The sequence below is a fragment of the Amia ocellicauda genome, chromosome 19, assembly GCF_036373705.1.
Source record: "Amia ocellicauda isolate fAmiCal2 chromosome 19, fAmiCal2.hap1, whole genome shotgun sequence".
Classification (NCBI taxonomy): Eukaryota; Metazoa; Chordata; class Actinopteri; order Amiiformes; family Amiidae; genus Amia; species Amia ocellicauda.
Window position 1 is genome coordinate 18336989 of NC_089868.1, and position 18413 is coordinate 18355401.

Sequence of the window (18413 nt, forward strand, 5' to 3'; positions counted from 1 at the left end):
GAATGGGTGCTTTTTATTTTCTGGTGAAATAAACCTTGTAAATATACTGTCACTATATCACTGACAGAATAAAAGCGCTTCATCTTCTATCTATGCCCCATGGAGACTATGAATAGCACAAGACCCCTGCTTATATATGACCCGATCAAAGGTAGTTCATCTTCTGCATTACTCTGCCTATTCTTGTCCGGCGTGAAGCAGCATTGTTGTATCAGGAGCTATAAACCCCAGAGTAATACCATAATCCTGCAATGACTTAACCGGCAGGGCTCCTACAGCTGGGGTGCTATTCGTTAAGATCCCCTGGAGGGACCGACAGAGTAAATAAACTTTGTTGGAAAATGAGGGCAAGGTGTGAAATGAGCAGCTCTCAAGGTAAATGCCATGCCTCTGGGGGGTTTGTGAAGTAATAAACCGCTCCGTGTCCTGACTGGCGTTCTGTTTAGAATCTCTTCCAAGAAAATACAGCGAGACTCTCATTAAGGCAAACCAACAGAGCAGGGCCCGTCTCCCACGACCCCCGACCTCCATTTAGGAACAACATTGTGCCTGTGCTTGACACACCAGTGCACTCCTCACGAAGATAATGCACGGACCCTGAAAGTATAATCTGTTAATTAAGAAGCAGACATGTACAGTCTGCATGAAAACCTGCCCTTAGACATTGCAGGTCAGCTCTGCAATATTAGACATATACATACACACATTTTCTCAGCAGTGCTTGTTTGATTAACGGCAGGGAACATGAGATAACCTGTGAAATTGCACATATTGTAAATAACATTACATTACCATGGTTCAGTCTGTGATTATCATTAATCTTGAAAAGCCACACTCAACCTCCAGTGCGACCAGAGCTATCGTTTTTTCATTTACAATAGCTCTTCTTCTTGTTTATTAAAATATATACAATTAAATTAAATTCATTGGAGAAAAAGGCTAATTAAAATAAAGCAGAACATGTCAATGGGCTGTATAATGAATAGCCGATGGCTTTGTCTCTTATTTCCATGATGGAATGCATTTTGTTTTAATATGGCGTTGTTATTAATAATTCATAAGCATGTGGTAATAACACATATATTACCACTGCCTGTGTAGCAGCATTGACTTCAAGATTTTGCACTAAAAATTAATTGGTGAAATAATGAAAAAAGCTTTAAAGTGTATTAACTAATGAATTTGTGTATTTTCAGTAATATTACCTCTGCAAATGTTAAATAATGGTACTTCACTGCAATATTGTATTGAGCAGAATGAGCACTAATTGTTTTTATTTCCCATTCCTCTTCTGCCTGTATATTCTATGTCTATTTATTGTGCTGTAAGCTATAATCAAGCTTTCAGAATTAAATAAGAAATTCACGGGTAGCAAGTAAGACATTTGCAAATGCTGATTAATTTCTGACAGACTTCCCACTTTCACATTCAACCCACAGGTTATTCTGAAGAAAATGAAGAACAGGTCTTGACCTGCTCTGTCACTACTCTGGCCCATAAATATGTTGCAGCATGATCAGATTTATTGTGCACAATCATCCCTGCAAACTTGCTCTATTTCCATTGCCCATGGCTGCTAATGTTTTCTTCACTAAGGAACATAAAATTCTTGACATATCCTACTGTGAGTGCCGAGATTTATGGTTTGCTGAAAGCTTTTCTTTATTATCAGTGAGGTATTAAATATAATTGCCACTACATAGCCACAGGGCGCCTTGCACAAGGTATTATCTGGATATTATCTATGCTTTACAGTTGAAGTGGAGTTGCTGCCATTGATAAATAAAAAATAAAATACAGCGCCATTAAAAGCACAAATGGTTTATACATGGAAATCAATGTCTATTGGTGCTGACTCAAAACTTTGTTGGCTGTGTAACTGATGGACAAGACCACTTTAGTGTGAGATATTGTTACTGTTGCTCTTTTATCCTTTGGAAACAATCCTAAAGCATTGGTTCAGTGGGCCATTATAGTACTACTCTGCTATGTTATCTTTATTACACCCTAGGCCAAACAATTTATTTTGCGTTTCCCCCCGGGTTTGGTTGAGGCGCTACAGCATGATACATATAACATTAAATGCACCGAAGATGCATCATCGCAGCGGTTAAGATGTATTCCTGTTTTAGCAGTTCTCAAAATCCCCTGTGACTGTATAAAACAAATGGGTGGCCATAATAGCTGATTACTCCTATCTGCTGTAAAAATGCTTATTCTCATTTCACAATTAACCAGATTATTAACATTTAAATTAAGACATACTTTCCCCTTGAGAATAATTAACTATAAAGCAAAGGAGAGAAGTGAGGACTTTTCTGCCTGGAGCACCTGTGGTTGTACCACTATTTTTCCCGGGGCGCTATTATTATTTTTTCCTTACACTTGGATGTGACTGGCAGATGAAAATAATACAGTATGCAGAAGCTAACCTAGGGCTGAAGTGTATGTCACGCAGTAAGTATCCCAGGGTTTCATAGACGCACAAGCTGTTGAGTTCTATTACTTGGCTTACAGGAGCACTTTGTAAAATAAAAATAAAAGATTCTGGCTACCTTAAAATCGAAGTATCCTCTGACAGTTGCTTTGTGGAAGGGTTCTGGTGGTGTATAATATGAGTCTGGCATCCACTAACTTCTAAATAACTAATCTTCTATCTGTTCTCCCATTTGAGCACTGTAAGAGTACAGAATCTAAAAATCGATTTGGGCCGCGTTTCTGAAAAGGAGGCATGTGGCTTCGAAAATAGCTTCTCTGTACGAGCTGATGACACCCCTTCAGTTTAAGATTTGTGCAGCAATGGCAACCACAAATTAATGGTGTATGTTCTTATCCAGGCAATACACTTCCCTCCTTCCAAAAAGAGACTGAGGGTGCAATCTCTAACAACCCCCCCTGCCTTTTTAAAGACTAACAATAACAGCAACACAAGGCACATCTAAAGTGGCGTATAACTTGGGTAAGGGAGGCTGCTAGTTGACTACAATGACTACAGGGTTTAAACTGGCTGATACCACAGGGAAACAAAATCCCTTGTAGCTGAGAAAATAGCCATGTAAGCTGCTGCTTAGTGGGAAATTGATAGACAGCGGGTGATAACTATTAGACTTAAATTATATTTTTTTAGCAATTCTCACACACGATTTTCCAAACTGTGAATCCCGCTCTTCAGGTGATAATGTGAAAAAATAGCTGCCAGCTTCAAAAAGATTGAACTCCTCCAGTTTGGTAAATGTATTATCTAACACTGATTGCACTGCATGACTGTGAGAAAGATCAGTTGTTTAAAAACTGAGCTCAGTAATTTGTGTGCCACCTAAGGCATTCGGTGTTACAATAAAACATGGAGACATTTAAGCTTTCCACCACATTGTGTTTTTTGAATCCATCTTGGTTTACCTTATAAAAGAGTATATATGCACCAAATACTGAAAAGTTTAAGTAAGTCTTTTACAGTGTGAAACAGAGGTTGAACATGCGTAGATTTCCTTTCAGATTTGGGGGGGATGGTTTGTGGAGCGGGGGGAACTTGATGTAATGATTTAATGATTAGGATTGTCAGCAATCAATTGTCAATAAGGTTGAGAGAAGTGTGTAAGTATCTTATTGTGACATTACATAAAAACAAATATGTAATCCAAGTATGTACAAACTATCTTTAGCCTTTTCTATCTCAATCAGATTAGGGGCCAGATTAAATCAAAACTTTGACCCACCCGCTAATAGCAAACTACAAAGCTGTACATTATAGCGGTTATATTTATGATTAGAAGAAAGTGTCATCTTACTCAAAATGAAGCCAATGAGTACAGTTCTGTAATTTTCTATTAGTGGGTGGGTCAAAGTTTTGATTTAATCCGGCCCTAGATCGAATTCGTTTAGCACATACACACATTGTTTGGGGTAATTCTAAACTGCATATTAAAGGGATACTTTGATATTTTGACTCTTTTAGCCAGATGTCCTATGAATCCATGGCAACCTTTTTATTTCTGTGCAACCAGTTTGAAGAAATTTTAATTTTTCATTTTTTTATCTTCGAATATTTGCTGGAAGTCAATGGTTGCAAAACGCTGACTCTTAAAAGCTGACTACTAGATCCGTGAAATACTCAGAAGCATGGTTTGTCATTTATAGTCTTACAATACTATAAAGAGTACAGTAAGATTCAGATGAAAAGCATGCACAAAAATATCCTGATCATTTACTAATGGCATAAGGTGGAAAACATTAATTTAACTGTTGATTTAAATTAAAATATATGGATGTCTACACTAAAAATATTCTAAATTGTCTGTGCAACTCAAACATGATGATATGAAAATTATTACTGGAATCAGTTACTGGGTCAGGGCTATTATCTGTAGCTCTGCAACAAACCAGTATGGAAGTCTTTCTAAATGACAGCATTGTGTGCCGAGTACATCAATCCAATACCAGAAAAGTGTATGTGGGTGTCAGTGTCGCAGTGGCAGCCTTGAGAAATCAGGAAAGATCTTATTAGTTAAGATTTAGCTTTTGATGGTTTTCATTTTCAGGTTGCTTGAAGCAAGAAGGCAATACAGTTGAAAACACAAAAACAATGTTTTACCTTGCTAAGAGCAGCCTCAGGAGAGTAATTTGGAGACACACAGGCTGCTGCAACAAACTGTTCACACAGTGAGCAGACTTACTGCCAAGGGTATATAATCACTAATATAAAGGAAGAATTATGCTTCACGTACATCCCTGGATCAGCAGAAACAGCAGGAGCCTTTCTGATGTAGGAAACAGCTGTGTGTCAAGCTGTGTCACGTTCCAAAACTATCTTGGGTCAATCGGGTATAGTCAGTTGTGGGATGTTTCTCAGCTGGCGAAAATATATTCCTTTTCTGTGAGCATACAAAACATTTAACCCTTTTTTCTCCTTTACCCTGTACAGTATAACATTTCTCAGATCACTGTTACCGTTCTGCTTGAACATGTTACAGAAGAAAGCGAGAGGTGGTCAAGACCATTAAACATATTCAAAAGTGATCAAAATGTATTACAAATATATTATAATATATAAAATATAAATCTACTTTCAATTGACAACATTGTATTTTCTCTTGCAAGCTTTTAAATATGTCTTGTTTTCACCCACAAACAGTAAACAGATGATTTAGTGGCACATTGAAATGTCTCCAAATACATCCTTCACCTTCAAACAATCCACAACCAATGAATTGTCTCCTTCCCTGCTCACTCTCTGGCTTCTCATATAAGTCAATACTTTAGCTTCCTGTAACTGTAAATTACATACTAAATCTGTAATAAATGTATGCCCATCTGGGCCTCTAAAAATCCTTTTAAGATGGTTGGGAAATATAATATTTCAGTAACACAATAAAATACACATCTAGACCTCCTTTGTGTTCTAGTTGTGCTGTGGGGAGGAATGTTAACAGCGCTTCAGGTCTGGTCTTAATGGGATTATAAAACGGGCAACTGTTGTACTTGCATGAGTTATGGGGCTGTGTGCCAGGGATTTCCTCTCAATGTTTTATCTCTTTCTTGTAAAGGGGTTTTGGTATCCTATGGAAAAATGCAACAAACTCACCTGCAATTCCAGGTTGCATTCATTTAAAATAAGCATTTTTCCTCAAGTCTCAATAAAGTTTCAATCCACTTGAATAATGTGTCCATACTCATGACTCTCTACAGAAAAATAGACGTCTTTTTGAATTATCTTCAAGTAATAATTGATATATGTAACATATAAATATAGATCAAATTAAACACAAAGGAAAATAATTAATGCAAAATGTTCAGCCCATTCGGTAATTTCTCAAGCAGAATAATTTTGTACATTTATTCACAGTGCATAAGCACAGTATCTTGAAATGCAATTGTAATATTTGCAAGATAAAGTCATTAGCATATTCCAGCTAGATATTGCATATTGCTAATTAGCTGGGATCAGGAAATGAGACCTTTAATGTAAATTAGGTGTAGCCATTAACAGAACATGAAGTATAAATTGGTATTGATTTTGTACTTGTTGTTTCATAATTTGTGTATGTAAATCTTGTAATAATTTTCTGCTGTATAGGCTATACTATAGAATTTGTATTTGATGTAGAATTTGAATAATCACTCTAGGTAGTAAACTTTCTTAATAACTGCAGTGTTCTGAAAAAAATATGTTCAGTTGACCCTAAACCCCTGTCCCTATTTAATTTATCCCAAAAGGGATATATTTTGGTGTATCAGCAATTTTTCCTGCTTCAATGCATATATTGTATAATAATGTTCTCCAAGTTCTTGGTTACAAAATTTCACTTTTTGGAGTTATTAATCATTACAGAGGTAGAGTTCTGGTATTTAAATGCAATTAGCAGTTTAGGTTGGAGGTGCTTATGCAAAATTGTTGTTCCCTGCTGGATGCAATTAATCTGCTTCTGTCAAAGTCCGTGCCAGCAAAGTTTAACAGATTGCATTCCATGTATCACAATTTCAATAAGTTGCTCATATTCACTTTATTCCACACATAACTGCAAGGCCTCGGTCTATAAAGCCAGTACAAAAGTAAAATAATGGGTTAAAAAAATGACAGCACTTATAGTTGTCACCATATTGTGTTGCCAGAAACAGTTAAAAAACACAGCACACCAGAATGTAATGCATTATATGACAATATTATACATGTTGCACAGCATAATGACATTGTTGTTCAATGGAAATTGGATGGGCCAGATGCACACAGAAACAGTAAATAGCTCTCCTAAGTACTCCAGAAGAAGTGCTCTGATGTTCTTGTCACAAAACGGTCAATCTTTCAAATTCAAACAAGAGGATTGTCTTCTAAGAACTAACTAACTATGCAATGTTTCAAATTTATGATCAACTATATTAAAATAAATTAATATAGATTTATAAATACAAATATTATATTTTCATATTCAAATCAGGTGGCATAGATTGTTTTGATACAATTGATATGTTTTCATATATATTTCTATCTATCTATCTATATAATTGTTGTTTAAAGTATCCCATTTTCTCTCCTATTCAATGTGACCAGAAAAGTCGAGTTATCAAGTTCACCAAGTTTTAATTGAACCTGAAGCACTGAAGAGCTTGTGTCAATGCCCTATTGCCACCCCCTTAAAACATAAAGCTATTATTCAAATAATTTCACATATTTTAAAATGAACATGCTTCTAGTTACTGTTCTGCCACTTCTATAATTCAAGATAATTGGAAATACTAATTTAGCCAAAGAAAGAGAGAATGAGAGTATGCTCTCTCTATTATGGAAAATAACCCCATGCCTTTATCTGATCCTTCCTGAAAGAACTAAATTGTTCATAAATTTGAACATAAAAGTAATAAATGACAGAAAAGGAGAACAGACATATCAAATTCCTATTTGTGCTTTGAATTCTAATGTGTCTTAACACTGTCAGATTTACAGAGCATGTGGGAGAATGAAAGCTATTGATCACAATTTCACATTCCTAATGAACACGCAGCTCGGCTCTGTATTTTTTCTATTGCCATACGAGGTGAATTTCTACAAGAAGCTAATACGGTCAAAACGTCTGAGTCAGTGGAGTCAGTGTGTATGGTATCAAGGTTCTCACAGTCACATCTGAAACTTTTTTCATGAGATACTTCTGAACTTTTAATAAAACCAGCAAAGTTTAAGAATTGCCTGCAGGAAGAATAGAACAACATTAAATAGGAGGACATTTTTGCACTTAAGACCATTTTCCAGCAATCAGATAAATTTCCAGGACACTGCCGGGAGCAAACCAGGGGAAGAAATATTCAGAGGAGTAATATAAATGTTTATTGAAGGGTGATTTATCCTATTATTACCTCAGTACTTTCATACATAACAGTGGTGTGAGATTTGTACTTGCATTCCCTGGACATCTTGTTGGTGTTATTTAAAGTCGAATCCTAAAACTGTGTACATGATTGCCTTTAGGGTGAGTGCAGACCTGGAATCTGTTTAGCCTAAAGGTTTAGAATCAATTTAAGTAATTGAATAAGTAAAGGAATAAGGTTAGAAAGTAACACCTTAAAAAAGATTTAAACTCCTGTATTTTAATTTACGGTGGGTCAGACATTAAAGTCACAACTTCTTATACGATACAATGTATAGAACCACACAGCAATCCTTTGTGATCATAAACCATTAAATTCAGAAGTTACTAGGTTTGTTTGTTCTTGCCATTACAATACAGACTTATTATGAATACATATTGTTATCATTATTATCCCTCGTCCTTCAAAAGCATTTCAGCTCGATGTGGAAAAATGTCAGTCTTATTCTGTGACAAAATGCGAGCAGATATGCAACTTCAGAAGATTGCATTCGCTTGTCCTTTCAAATAAATATAAAAACAGCCCAGCAGATAGCATTTATTTATTTTCCTGACAGATTTAATGCATAATAATCCATTCGTGTTTTAATAAACCATTAATCATTTCCCAGTAATACACTCCTTTGGGTTGCATGGTTGGCTATTCATAGCCTTGTCATAATAACATGGGAAAACAGTGGTATCGTAGCCTTTGCCAGATTATATTGGCTGTGCCCCTTCGTTTATCCCAGGGAGTTATCCCAGGGAGTTAACACTGCTTAACAGCTATCCCTCTCAATATGTGACGCAAGATGTCAGCACAAATTGTGGTTTGAGCAGTTTTGTCAAATCTGATGGAAATCACCCCAAACTAACTGCAGTTATTCAGTATTATCTCTATTAGAATGATTCCATACTGCAAGTGGGTTCACTGAACACTGTAATAGCCTGTGCCACCAGTGTACTGGAAAGCCATTTTGTGTCTTCCTGCCAAATACAGCACAGGGGAATACGGGAGTAAACTGTATTAGGATTATGGGTTTCACATATTGAGTTTCTGTTAACGAGAATTCACTTGTTTTAATTTATAATATGACAGGATAGTTTAGTGCTTTAAGGAATCCCAAAGTGATTTATTTGTAAATATACAGACAGCCTTAATACTTCAATAATAATACATGAGTGAGTTGTGAGGTTTCACTATTTTAAAGAGTTGTGTAGTAAGGCTGTACAGGCTGAAATTCCTTATTTTTTAACAATTGATTTATTGTCATGTTTTCTTTTTTCAGTGCTTCCACTGCGACACCATGGACCACTCTTGTTTAACTATGAAACAACTCACTGTGTTTCTCCTGTATCCTCAGATGAATACAAGAGTTTCCTGAAGAGACTCCCAACAGATCGCTTTTTGAATGGATCAGCAATACTGCAGTACTGGACTGCAGACTCCAGCCTACAGCGCCGCTACGGACAACTGGAAGCTGGCACCAAGCTGCTCTTTGGGAAAGTCCAACGAATTGTGCGGAAACTCTTTGCTCTGAGCAAACGCTGCCCAAAACAGCCCAGGATTAGCCTCCCCAGGGAAAGGTAGGGTACAGCAGACACAATCACATAAATCAGCACACATTAATAAGTGAACCATCTACATACATGTTTCATGACAGAATGTAACATTGTGGTGACTTCAGATAAAACAAAATCACACTGCTTTTAGAATTGAATCATTGGTCACCCAGACTGTTAGATATGAGAAGACAGTCCTGCACATCTTAAATGGAAAAAATATATATTACTATTTCATTAAACATTTAGGATAATGGCACACATGATATAATGGATCTATAAATGTGTTCTAAGGCCTTGAAGACAGTACTTTCCTCCACAACAGAGACGTGTCATTCAAATAAATACCCAGAGACTTTATTACAATAAGTATGAAAGCTGTTCAAGGTTAAAGCAGATACTTTTATTTTTCTTAAATCAATACCCATAAGGCTTTAAAAAAATGAAGCTGCAGTTTCTTTCAATTATGTTAAAACACCTACATAGCGAGTGGAACTGACCCCAGTTTGATCTATAGAGTCATCTATAGTGCTAGAAACCTTTGTGTGTACATTAAAGACGGGCGTGTCTGCTTTTAATGTTGGGGGTTGGCAGAGGGTTCGAGTTTCCTTTCAAATTGAAAAAGCTGGTGTAAAGTGCAGATGTTATTGCTGTGTTGTGTTTGAAAGAGTTTGAAAGAGTCTGTCGGGCTTGTTTAGGAGACCTGTGACCTGAGAGTCTGATCATCCCCACCGTTTTCTCACTCATTTGTTTTCTTAAAAATTAAGAAATAATCACAAACAATTTCCCTCTTGTTATATCTGTGTTTGTGCCTTTTCGTCATGCAATCATAGCTTCTAGGCATCTTTCTGTTGTAAAAAGATCATTACAATTCGCTATTAATTCTGTTGTAATTGAATTGTTCTTGTTATTCCGCTCATAAACTGCAATTACTGACTTAGATATGAGGAAATCACTCATAGATACAGTTCAATTCATAACCCACAAGGGAAAAAATGGGAAACAATAAACTGCAGGCATTTATGTTAAATAATAGCAATATTATACACTATTATCTTGCAATGATAAAATATAGGCTACTATATTCTTACGCGGGCAGTCAGGGAATTCAAACCAAAATGTCCTATATAATTAAATAGCATAACAGTTAACATGAACAAACAACACTAACTAACTTCTATACTGCATAGGTATAATGCTCACATTATCTCCCATCATCCTTAAAATGTAGATCAGTGGTGCGGTAGGACAGTCAGGGAAAAGTACTTTATTGTATTGTGTTGTGGCACTCGAGATATGTCTGTTATTTTAAAATGTCTGTAACAGCTGCACACACATTTATTATGTATATGCATCTCTGAATCTTTAAACATCATAACCACAGAAAATAAATTAAGATTTTGATGAAAAAACAAAAACAAAAAAAACTAAGGACTCTTACTCCTTTTGTACACTATTTCTTTTCCCAAATGTCAGTCTGCTAGATATTTTAACCCTTCAGAGAACTGCAGAGGGATCAACACTGGCTCCCATAAACATTGGTCTTTCAAATTCATCACACAACATGACACATAGTCTTTACCACTAGCAACTAACTGGTCTTTAAAAAAAATGAATAGAGTTATTAATGTCCTTATTCCAACATGCACTACAGTGGAAGGTATTGATTTGACGCCCCCTTCTGTAGCATCTAGCTGAAACTATACACAATAAGTGAGCTCTCGTGGGCTGGCAGTATTCATAGTGGGATTCCCATCCCAGCAGAGCAGAACTCAGTAAAAATCTAATAACTTCTTGGATAGAAAGTAGCATAAGGTAACAATATCTGACTGCATAAAGTTATCTCTACTTTTAATTTAATATGCCAAAAGAATCATGATGTTGACTTTGACACTTCATAGATGCCATGTATTCATTCCATGCGCATGAGTCAAATCATACATAATTCATATACCCACAGATTTGCTTTATTCCTCTAAAGTTCCACTGAAAATATAGCATCCGAGTTTGACCTAGTTTAAAGTCTGCCATTTCTGTTCTTCTACAGGTCTTTAAGCTTCTGGCTGAACCGGGCCCAGTCCCTCTTGTACTGCAACGAGCACAGCGTGCCGGGGACCTTTTCTGAGGAGACACACGCTTGTACCTGTGCTTTTGAGCACTTGGTCTGCCAGGGCACGATACCCTGCCTGGTGGCAGAGGGAGCAGCTTGTTCCTCCTGTGCGTCTGACAACATCACTCGCTGCGGCAACTGTCACCCGGGCTACGTGCTCCATCAGGGCACCTGCAGACCAGATGTCGCCGGCTCTCTGGATCATTACGTCAATTTTGACTCAGACATGCCAGACTCAGAGGCAAAGTATCTCCTGCAGCATCTGGACAGCAGGATGGAGGTCCATGCCATCTATATCAGCAACGACGTCCGCCTGGGCAGCTGGTTCAACCCCGCCTGGCGCAAGCGCATGCTACTCACCCTGAAGAGCAACAAAAACAAATCCAACCTGATCCACATGCTCTTGGGCATTTCCTTTCAGATCTGCTCAACCAAGAACAGCACTCTGGAGCCAGTGCCTGCCATTTATGTGAACCCCTTTGGAGGCAGTCACTCGGAAAGCTGGTTCATGCCAGTTAACCAACAAGATTTCCCAGACTGGGAGAGAACTAAACTGGATGCCTCACTTCAGTGTTACAACTGGACCCTGATGATGGGGAGCAAGTGGAAGTCCTTCTTTGAAACGGTGCATATCTACCTGCGGAGCCGCATAAGGTCTGATGACCCCACCAGTAACGAGACCATTTTCTATGAGCCCTTAGATCTCGATGACCGCTCAGCCAACATGGGCTACATGAAGATAAACAGTCTCAAAGTGTTTGGGTATAGCATGCACTTTGACCCAGAGGGTATTAAAGACTTGATCATGCAGCTGGACTACCCCTACACTCAGGGATCTCAAGACTCGGCGCTCCTCATGCTGCTGGAGATGCGAGACAGGATCAACCGTCTCTCTCCGGCCGGCCAGCAGCGCCTGGACCTCTTCTCCTGTCTTTTGCGTCACAGGCTCAAGCTCTCCACCAGTGAGGTGGTTCGAATCCGAGACTCTCTCCAGATGTTTAGTTCCAAGCTGCCAAATTCAATGGATCCAGAACTGGGCCAGTTGTGCAGCTAGCCTTCAAAGCTTCACTATGTTTCTGTTGTGGCCTGCGATTACAACGACAAAAGGGTCTTGTGTTTGTTTTGTGGCACATGTTAATAGTCTCAAGGCGTGTGTATCTTTACACAGAGTAGACCTTTGAGCATGCATGCTCAGTTTAAAGGTGAACCACTGGGGTGAAGAGAATAAAGGGAGCAGTGACCTCGTCTTCATCAGAAAAGAGTCCTAACATTTGACAAGCAGATTGGAGCGAATCTAGATGTTGTTGTCTTTTTAAAGCACCGCTATCCTTTCCAGCAAATAGTCAGTGAAGTAGGTCAAAGGATCTAGATATTGTCTGTACAGAGGTCAAAAGCTCAGCTATGAGATATCATGCAAACTAAAGCTTCCCAAAAAAAAAAATGCATTTGTGGAGAAACAGTTAAAATACATTTTCAGACATTTATTTTTAATGAGCGATTTCATTCCGGTGGACGCTGTGGTCAGCAACTATTAAAACAAAGGAGAACAGAGAAAGAATCCACAGGCCTGTTATTATAACACAAAGGCTTAAGTGTCCAATGTGATACACAGCCCTTTCATTGTCATCTTACAAATTATTTGCTTTCATGCTTTCTCTGCAGTGAAGTTTCATGTTTGGAGGTATTGGCTGTTTTGTTTTGTTTTGTTTTGGAGGTACTAATGACAGACCTTTCTGATATTTGAAACCTTAATTGTTTACAAAGAAATATGACTTTTGTTTTCTATATATATAATTTTTGTGGTGTTCAGATACATAACACAAGAAGAAAAATGTCTAGGAGGGTCAAATGGCTTATCAAAGCTCCAAGGACACAATGGCGATCGCCTAGGCACAATTTTACTTTACCATTCAGAACACAAGAGCATGGTTCATGAAACGTTTCGATGTAAATATTTACTCTTCTTACCTTAAAGTGTGTAGTTTATAAAGAAAGGCTGAACCGAATTTGCACAAGTGCAAAGGCCAAAAAATATTACACATTTGTAATTAATAAGCATCAAAATTGAATGCCTTATGGAAAGCAGTCATTGTTCCTCTGGTAACCAAGCACACTTAGTAATCTGTACAAAGCTGTAACAACTCTCTTTCATTTTCATTAATCGCAGTAGAAGTAAGGTCTCTGTAGTCAATACTTTACTGGAATACAAATTTAAACATATTACCAATCTTACTTTCACTGTGTATGTTAATTCTTTTTGCACTTGTTTGGGAAAAAAACTACTTCTGACAACATGAAGATCAAGGGTCTCCAAATTGTCTGGTGGACAGCCACAAGCCATTCCAACTGGGCTCTCAATTATTTCATTTAACTAATTATTGACTGAAAGAGTCAATGTAAGTATGAATTTTACCCACTGAAAAAAGAAACATATACAACCTGAAGGACTGAGGCATGACAATACCAGGGATGGATACTAGTTGTCTATAGCTCAAGTTCAACAAAGTCAGTGGCTTTGATGAAAAAATAGCAACAGCAAAAAACAAAGGATTTAAACACAGAACACACCAGAACTCAGTTTATTGTAAGGACTCCGATTCAGGTCAGTCATAAGAAAATACATACATGTTTCCAATAGTGCAAACATGCGACCATGTGTGACAATAAGCCATGCCTTCTTCAAATCTAACCACAAAGCAACTTTTAAAGAAAAGTGTGTTTTTAAGAAATGTGAATCTTAATGTAAATCAATGGAGTTGAACAACATGAATACTTAATTCAGCCAAAAATAATTTGCAGTTGAGTTATTTGCAGTCAGTATTTTTAACTTTTTTATGTTTGTTTGTTTTTAAATTAAATGGACATACCAATGACACCTGGAATTACTTTTTTAAATTCCAGAAACGGTGAATGTTCATAACATACAAAGGGCAGAGATTTCAAGGTGACAGTGATTTCCTAAAAAGTCTATTAGGACGCTTAAAACCTACAATTCACTGTTATGTGATATCCTCATTGTTCAACTGTATTAATAGGGCAGCTCCTGACTATATTCATAAGATGGACATCATATTAAGTTTGTAAATACAGGTTATTTATCTTAATGTCACTTATAAATCATTGCTTGCCCTCCAACTTATCATAGCTGCTCTGAAGGACACCTAATCAATCACAGAATGCCTATTATGCTCAGATCTTTTCTAACTGCCCCACAAGAAAAAAAGGAAGAACTTGTTAAAGATTTTTTTCAGTTATTTATGATATCTCGGGAATACCAGCAGTGAGATTGTACACTAGTATTAGAAATACTGTCCTAAGTGAAGTTCTTGTTTGGCTTTCCTTCCACTTCCTTGATTTTGAATAGTTCCCCCTCTCTTTTTCATACTTGGTTTTAGAATGTAATTTTGCAAACAGGACAGAGATATTCAGAAAGAGCACATGCGCGCACACATCAAACCCCCATGTAAGTGGCTGAGTGTTCTTGGTATGATTCGCTTGCTCGAGATAAAGCAACAAGATCTCATGGTATCTGCTGTCATAAACACTTTGGGAAATGTTGACAGCTGTGGCATTGTGGACGGGGTCCTATCTGAAAACATGTGCTCCAGTGCAACATGCATCATTGTCATACCTATGTAAGCTCTTCTTGCTCTTGCTTCTTTAAATGTTTACAACAGCTTTCAGAAAATCAGGAGCAAATTCGGGAGAATGCGGTCTGAAGACATGGGGATAGGAGCAGTATGTGCCATTGGTAATTTTAAACGGAAACATTTGCGATAGAGAAATTAGTAGAAATAATCTATTTGTTTGCAATACAATATCTGTGGATATGTTTGTTTTTTCTTTTATTAGGGTTCTCTACCCACTCATCATATACAATGTAAAAATTATGTAAAAAAACAGCATTGAGGGGATTGGTTTGCCCCCAACAGTAACAATTTATGAAAATAAAATAATCTTTTTGCTATAAGAAAAGATATTTACTATGAGATTATAATTTATTGCATATATGTGTGATTGGTTTCTTTTGTATTCTTTATTTCTATTTTTTGTAATATCAGTGATAAAAAAAACACATTTTGTTAAGACTATTAGCAAAAAACTAAAAAAAATGCCATGACACACAAATGCACATGGAAGAACTTTTATAATATCGGCCTTTACATTGTGTAAATGTCTGTGGAGAACCTTGTATGACTATATGCTGCATTAAGTGTACTTTTTACTGTACATTTTATCACATTGTATCATATGTCTTTACGTTGTTCCACATTGACCAAATATTCCCCTTGCTTTCAGTAAGGTTTCGTCATGATAAACCATCAAGACAGTTTAAAAAGAGAACTATAAGCACGGCATCAGAATGTGATCAACCTACATAGAACGATTTTGTTGAAGTGTGAATACACGGCTGTAATATATAAAAAACCTGCAATAATTATTCCTGCCCATCTTTCAGCTTGAAGCGTAAGTCTCTCTTGTCATTTGTTCCCTCTGTTAGAATGTGTTTGGATATTGGTAAGCCTTTTTGGTAGGGAATGAGTAAAGGTGATTAATAAGAATACACAACTTCCACAATTTCACTTTAAACCATGTTAGGTAGAGCACTAATGGACATTAACACCAGAGATTTGAAGAATATAAAATAAGTTTTGCATTAAGTTATTTACAGGAATGTACTACTGCAACTACCACTACTACAAATACTATTAATTACAGTTAACTACAGATAGTTAAAACTATCATTCCACCCTTCACAGTTGTTTTGTTTTACAAGCAAGAATACAAAATAGTGCAAAAACTTATGAATGGTTAGTTTTTCAGTGTTTAAAGAAAGAACATTTACAGAGAACCCATTTTTAATTAAAAGTTTCCCCATTCCATCACACCTTCCACATAGATGTATAAATGGAGAAGCTGTAGCCTTTCATTAACTTAACTTTAACATGAACTTATTCCACAACAGAATGCAGATAAGTGTGCTGAACCAAAGTGCTTTAAGTGTATAGTCAGGAGTTTACTCTGCCTTCTTGTACTCTCAATACCAATACAAGCAGGAATACTCCAGCAAATCTCAGCTGTTGGTATCACCTTGTCCTATATAGATGGCGTTAAAGCTGTGGTTGTATATGTATATGCATGTGTGTGCTTGTGTACAAATTAGACGTGTACACAAACACATACATACATCATTAAACACACTCAGAGAGACAGACAAACAATCAACTTTTGAATATTCTTTTCGTCTGGCCAACATAAGCTTTCTTTCTGGAAATATTTTATCCAGATGTAAATTCTTGGCTATGTTCTTATATTGAGAAATAAAAAAAATGACTAAATTGTGATGTTTATTGTTTGCTTTGTCTGTAAACCAGCATTATGCGCTTCAAATCAGCAGACAGAAAAAGAAATGACAGTGCATGAAGAATGTGATGATCAAATATGGTATGAAAAGATATTATATTTGATATGGTGTCATTCTAACAGACCTTTAACTAAAACAACTGAATAGGTGTAATTGGATTGGAGTCAAATAATGGTAGCTCTGATATTATGTCTCAATTTCTCTATAAAAAATCTATACCACACCGCCTTCTGCCAGCATTGCACAGAAACGGCCCACTCACCGAATGAGTCGCAAAGACAAACTCTAACACATTTCCAGTCAACCATGACAAACTCCGTATCTCTTGCAAAAGAGCAGAAAATATGTATAACCTGCGATAATAGAGTTGACTGATTTTATAGAAATGCACGGCAGGCCTGCAAGTAGTTCTGTGGCTTCTCATAAGGAAAGGTCACACATCTGCCTTTCTCTTTCAAAGCCAACTATTCTCCAAGACCACAATGTGAACAATGTTTAAGCTGTACAAAGTTCAGATTTGTTTATTTATTCCTGCTCACACCTTATAAAAAAGAAAGGTCAGTGTTATGAAGAAGAAAAAAAGAAAAGGAAAGAAATTGGCATGCAAGCATTCCTGCTCTGGTAAAGATCTGTGAATCGATAGGCCGGCTGAAGGCTGACACAATGACAGGCACTAGGATAGCTGAAGGACGTCTGGGGCTACAATGAATCTGATAGCAGGTTTTAATGAATTGTAATTATTTCTCAAAGGGAAGTGTGGGGATTTAAAAGGAAAAACCCACCACAGTAAACATAAGAGCAGCAAAACAAAAGCAATGCCTATTGGAGCAGCTAGTTTACTGCTATTTGTCTGTAGGTTTAAAATGAAAACAAAGCAATCATCTTTCAGATTCTTTTCAGTCAAATTCTAAAAAAGCATAGTGCTTTACTGTTGTTGTCTCCTTTGCAGCGATTCAGCCATTGTTGGAATTTGCCTCATCATTTTTAAATGAGCCACACAGCCTATTAAAAGATGCAGGTCATGTGACGATGACATAAAAGAAATGTTCAGTTTCCACATGTGAAATCAAGGTATACATCCCTGCTGCAAATCAAGGAGGAACACAACATCTTATGTGTCTATTTAGTTATAAGATTAGATATGTCACTGAAAGTAGACTGCCGAAGAGCAAAGCAAAATGGAGACAATTCCCAATTGTCTTCATTTGGCCTCGGGGACGTAATATAAGAACCCTCAGCCTGTCCAGAAAAAGAGAAATCCAGCAGGCTTCTTGATCTGTTCTTCACCCTGAAGGCACAGAAATCAAAAAGAAAAGAGTGATGCTGCTTGCCATCTAACAATGGGAAGAGAAAGCACATTCCCTCTGCGCAAATGGCACTTAAAATTCTACTTTTAGGGTCTCAGTGTTTGAAAGCGGTGGTGGGGGGTATAAATAATGAATTCTTCTGCAATATGTGAAATATGAAATAAGGATTTGATAAGGATATAAAATAAAACCCTGTCTCTGGCACTTGATGAATGGGATATGAAACAGCAGAT

The 18413-nt window shown here is 37.0% G+C and overlaps 1 protein-coding gene across 1 annotated transcript in view; it reads left to right on the plus strand.

Annotated features, from left to right (window-relative positions):
- brinp2 (bone morphogenetic protein/retinoic acid inducible neural-specific 2) overlaps positions 1-16857 on the plus strand; it is a 69195-nt gene extending 52338 nt beyond the window's left edge. Inside the window, exons 7-8 of the mRNA XM_066692287.1 lie at positions 9200-9422; positions 11446-16857. Coding sequence (XP_066548384.1) covers positions 9200-9422; positions 11446-12562 — 1340 coding nt within the window. The 3' untranslated portion in view covers positions 12563-16857. The remainder of the gene's footprint in view (positions 1-9199; positions 9423-11445) is intronic.
- Positions 16858-18413: the final 1556 nt, after the last annotated feature.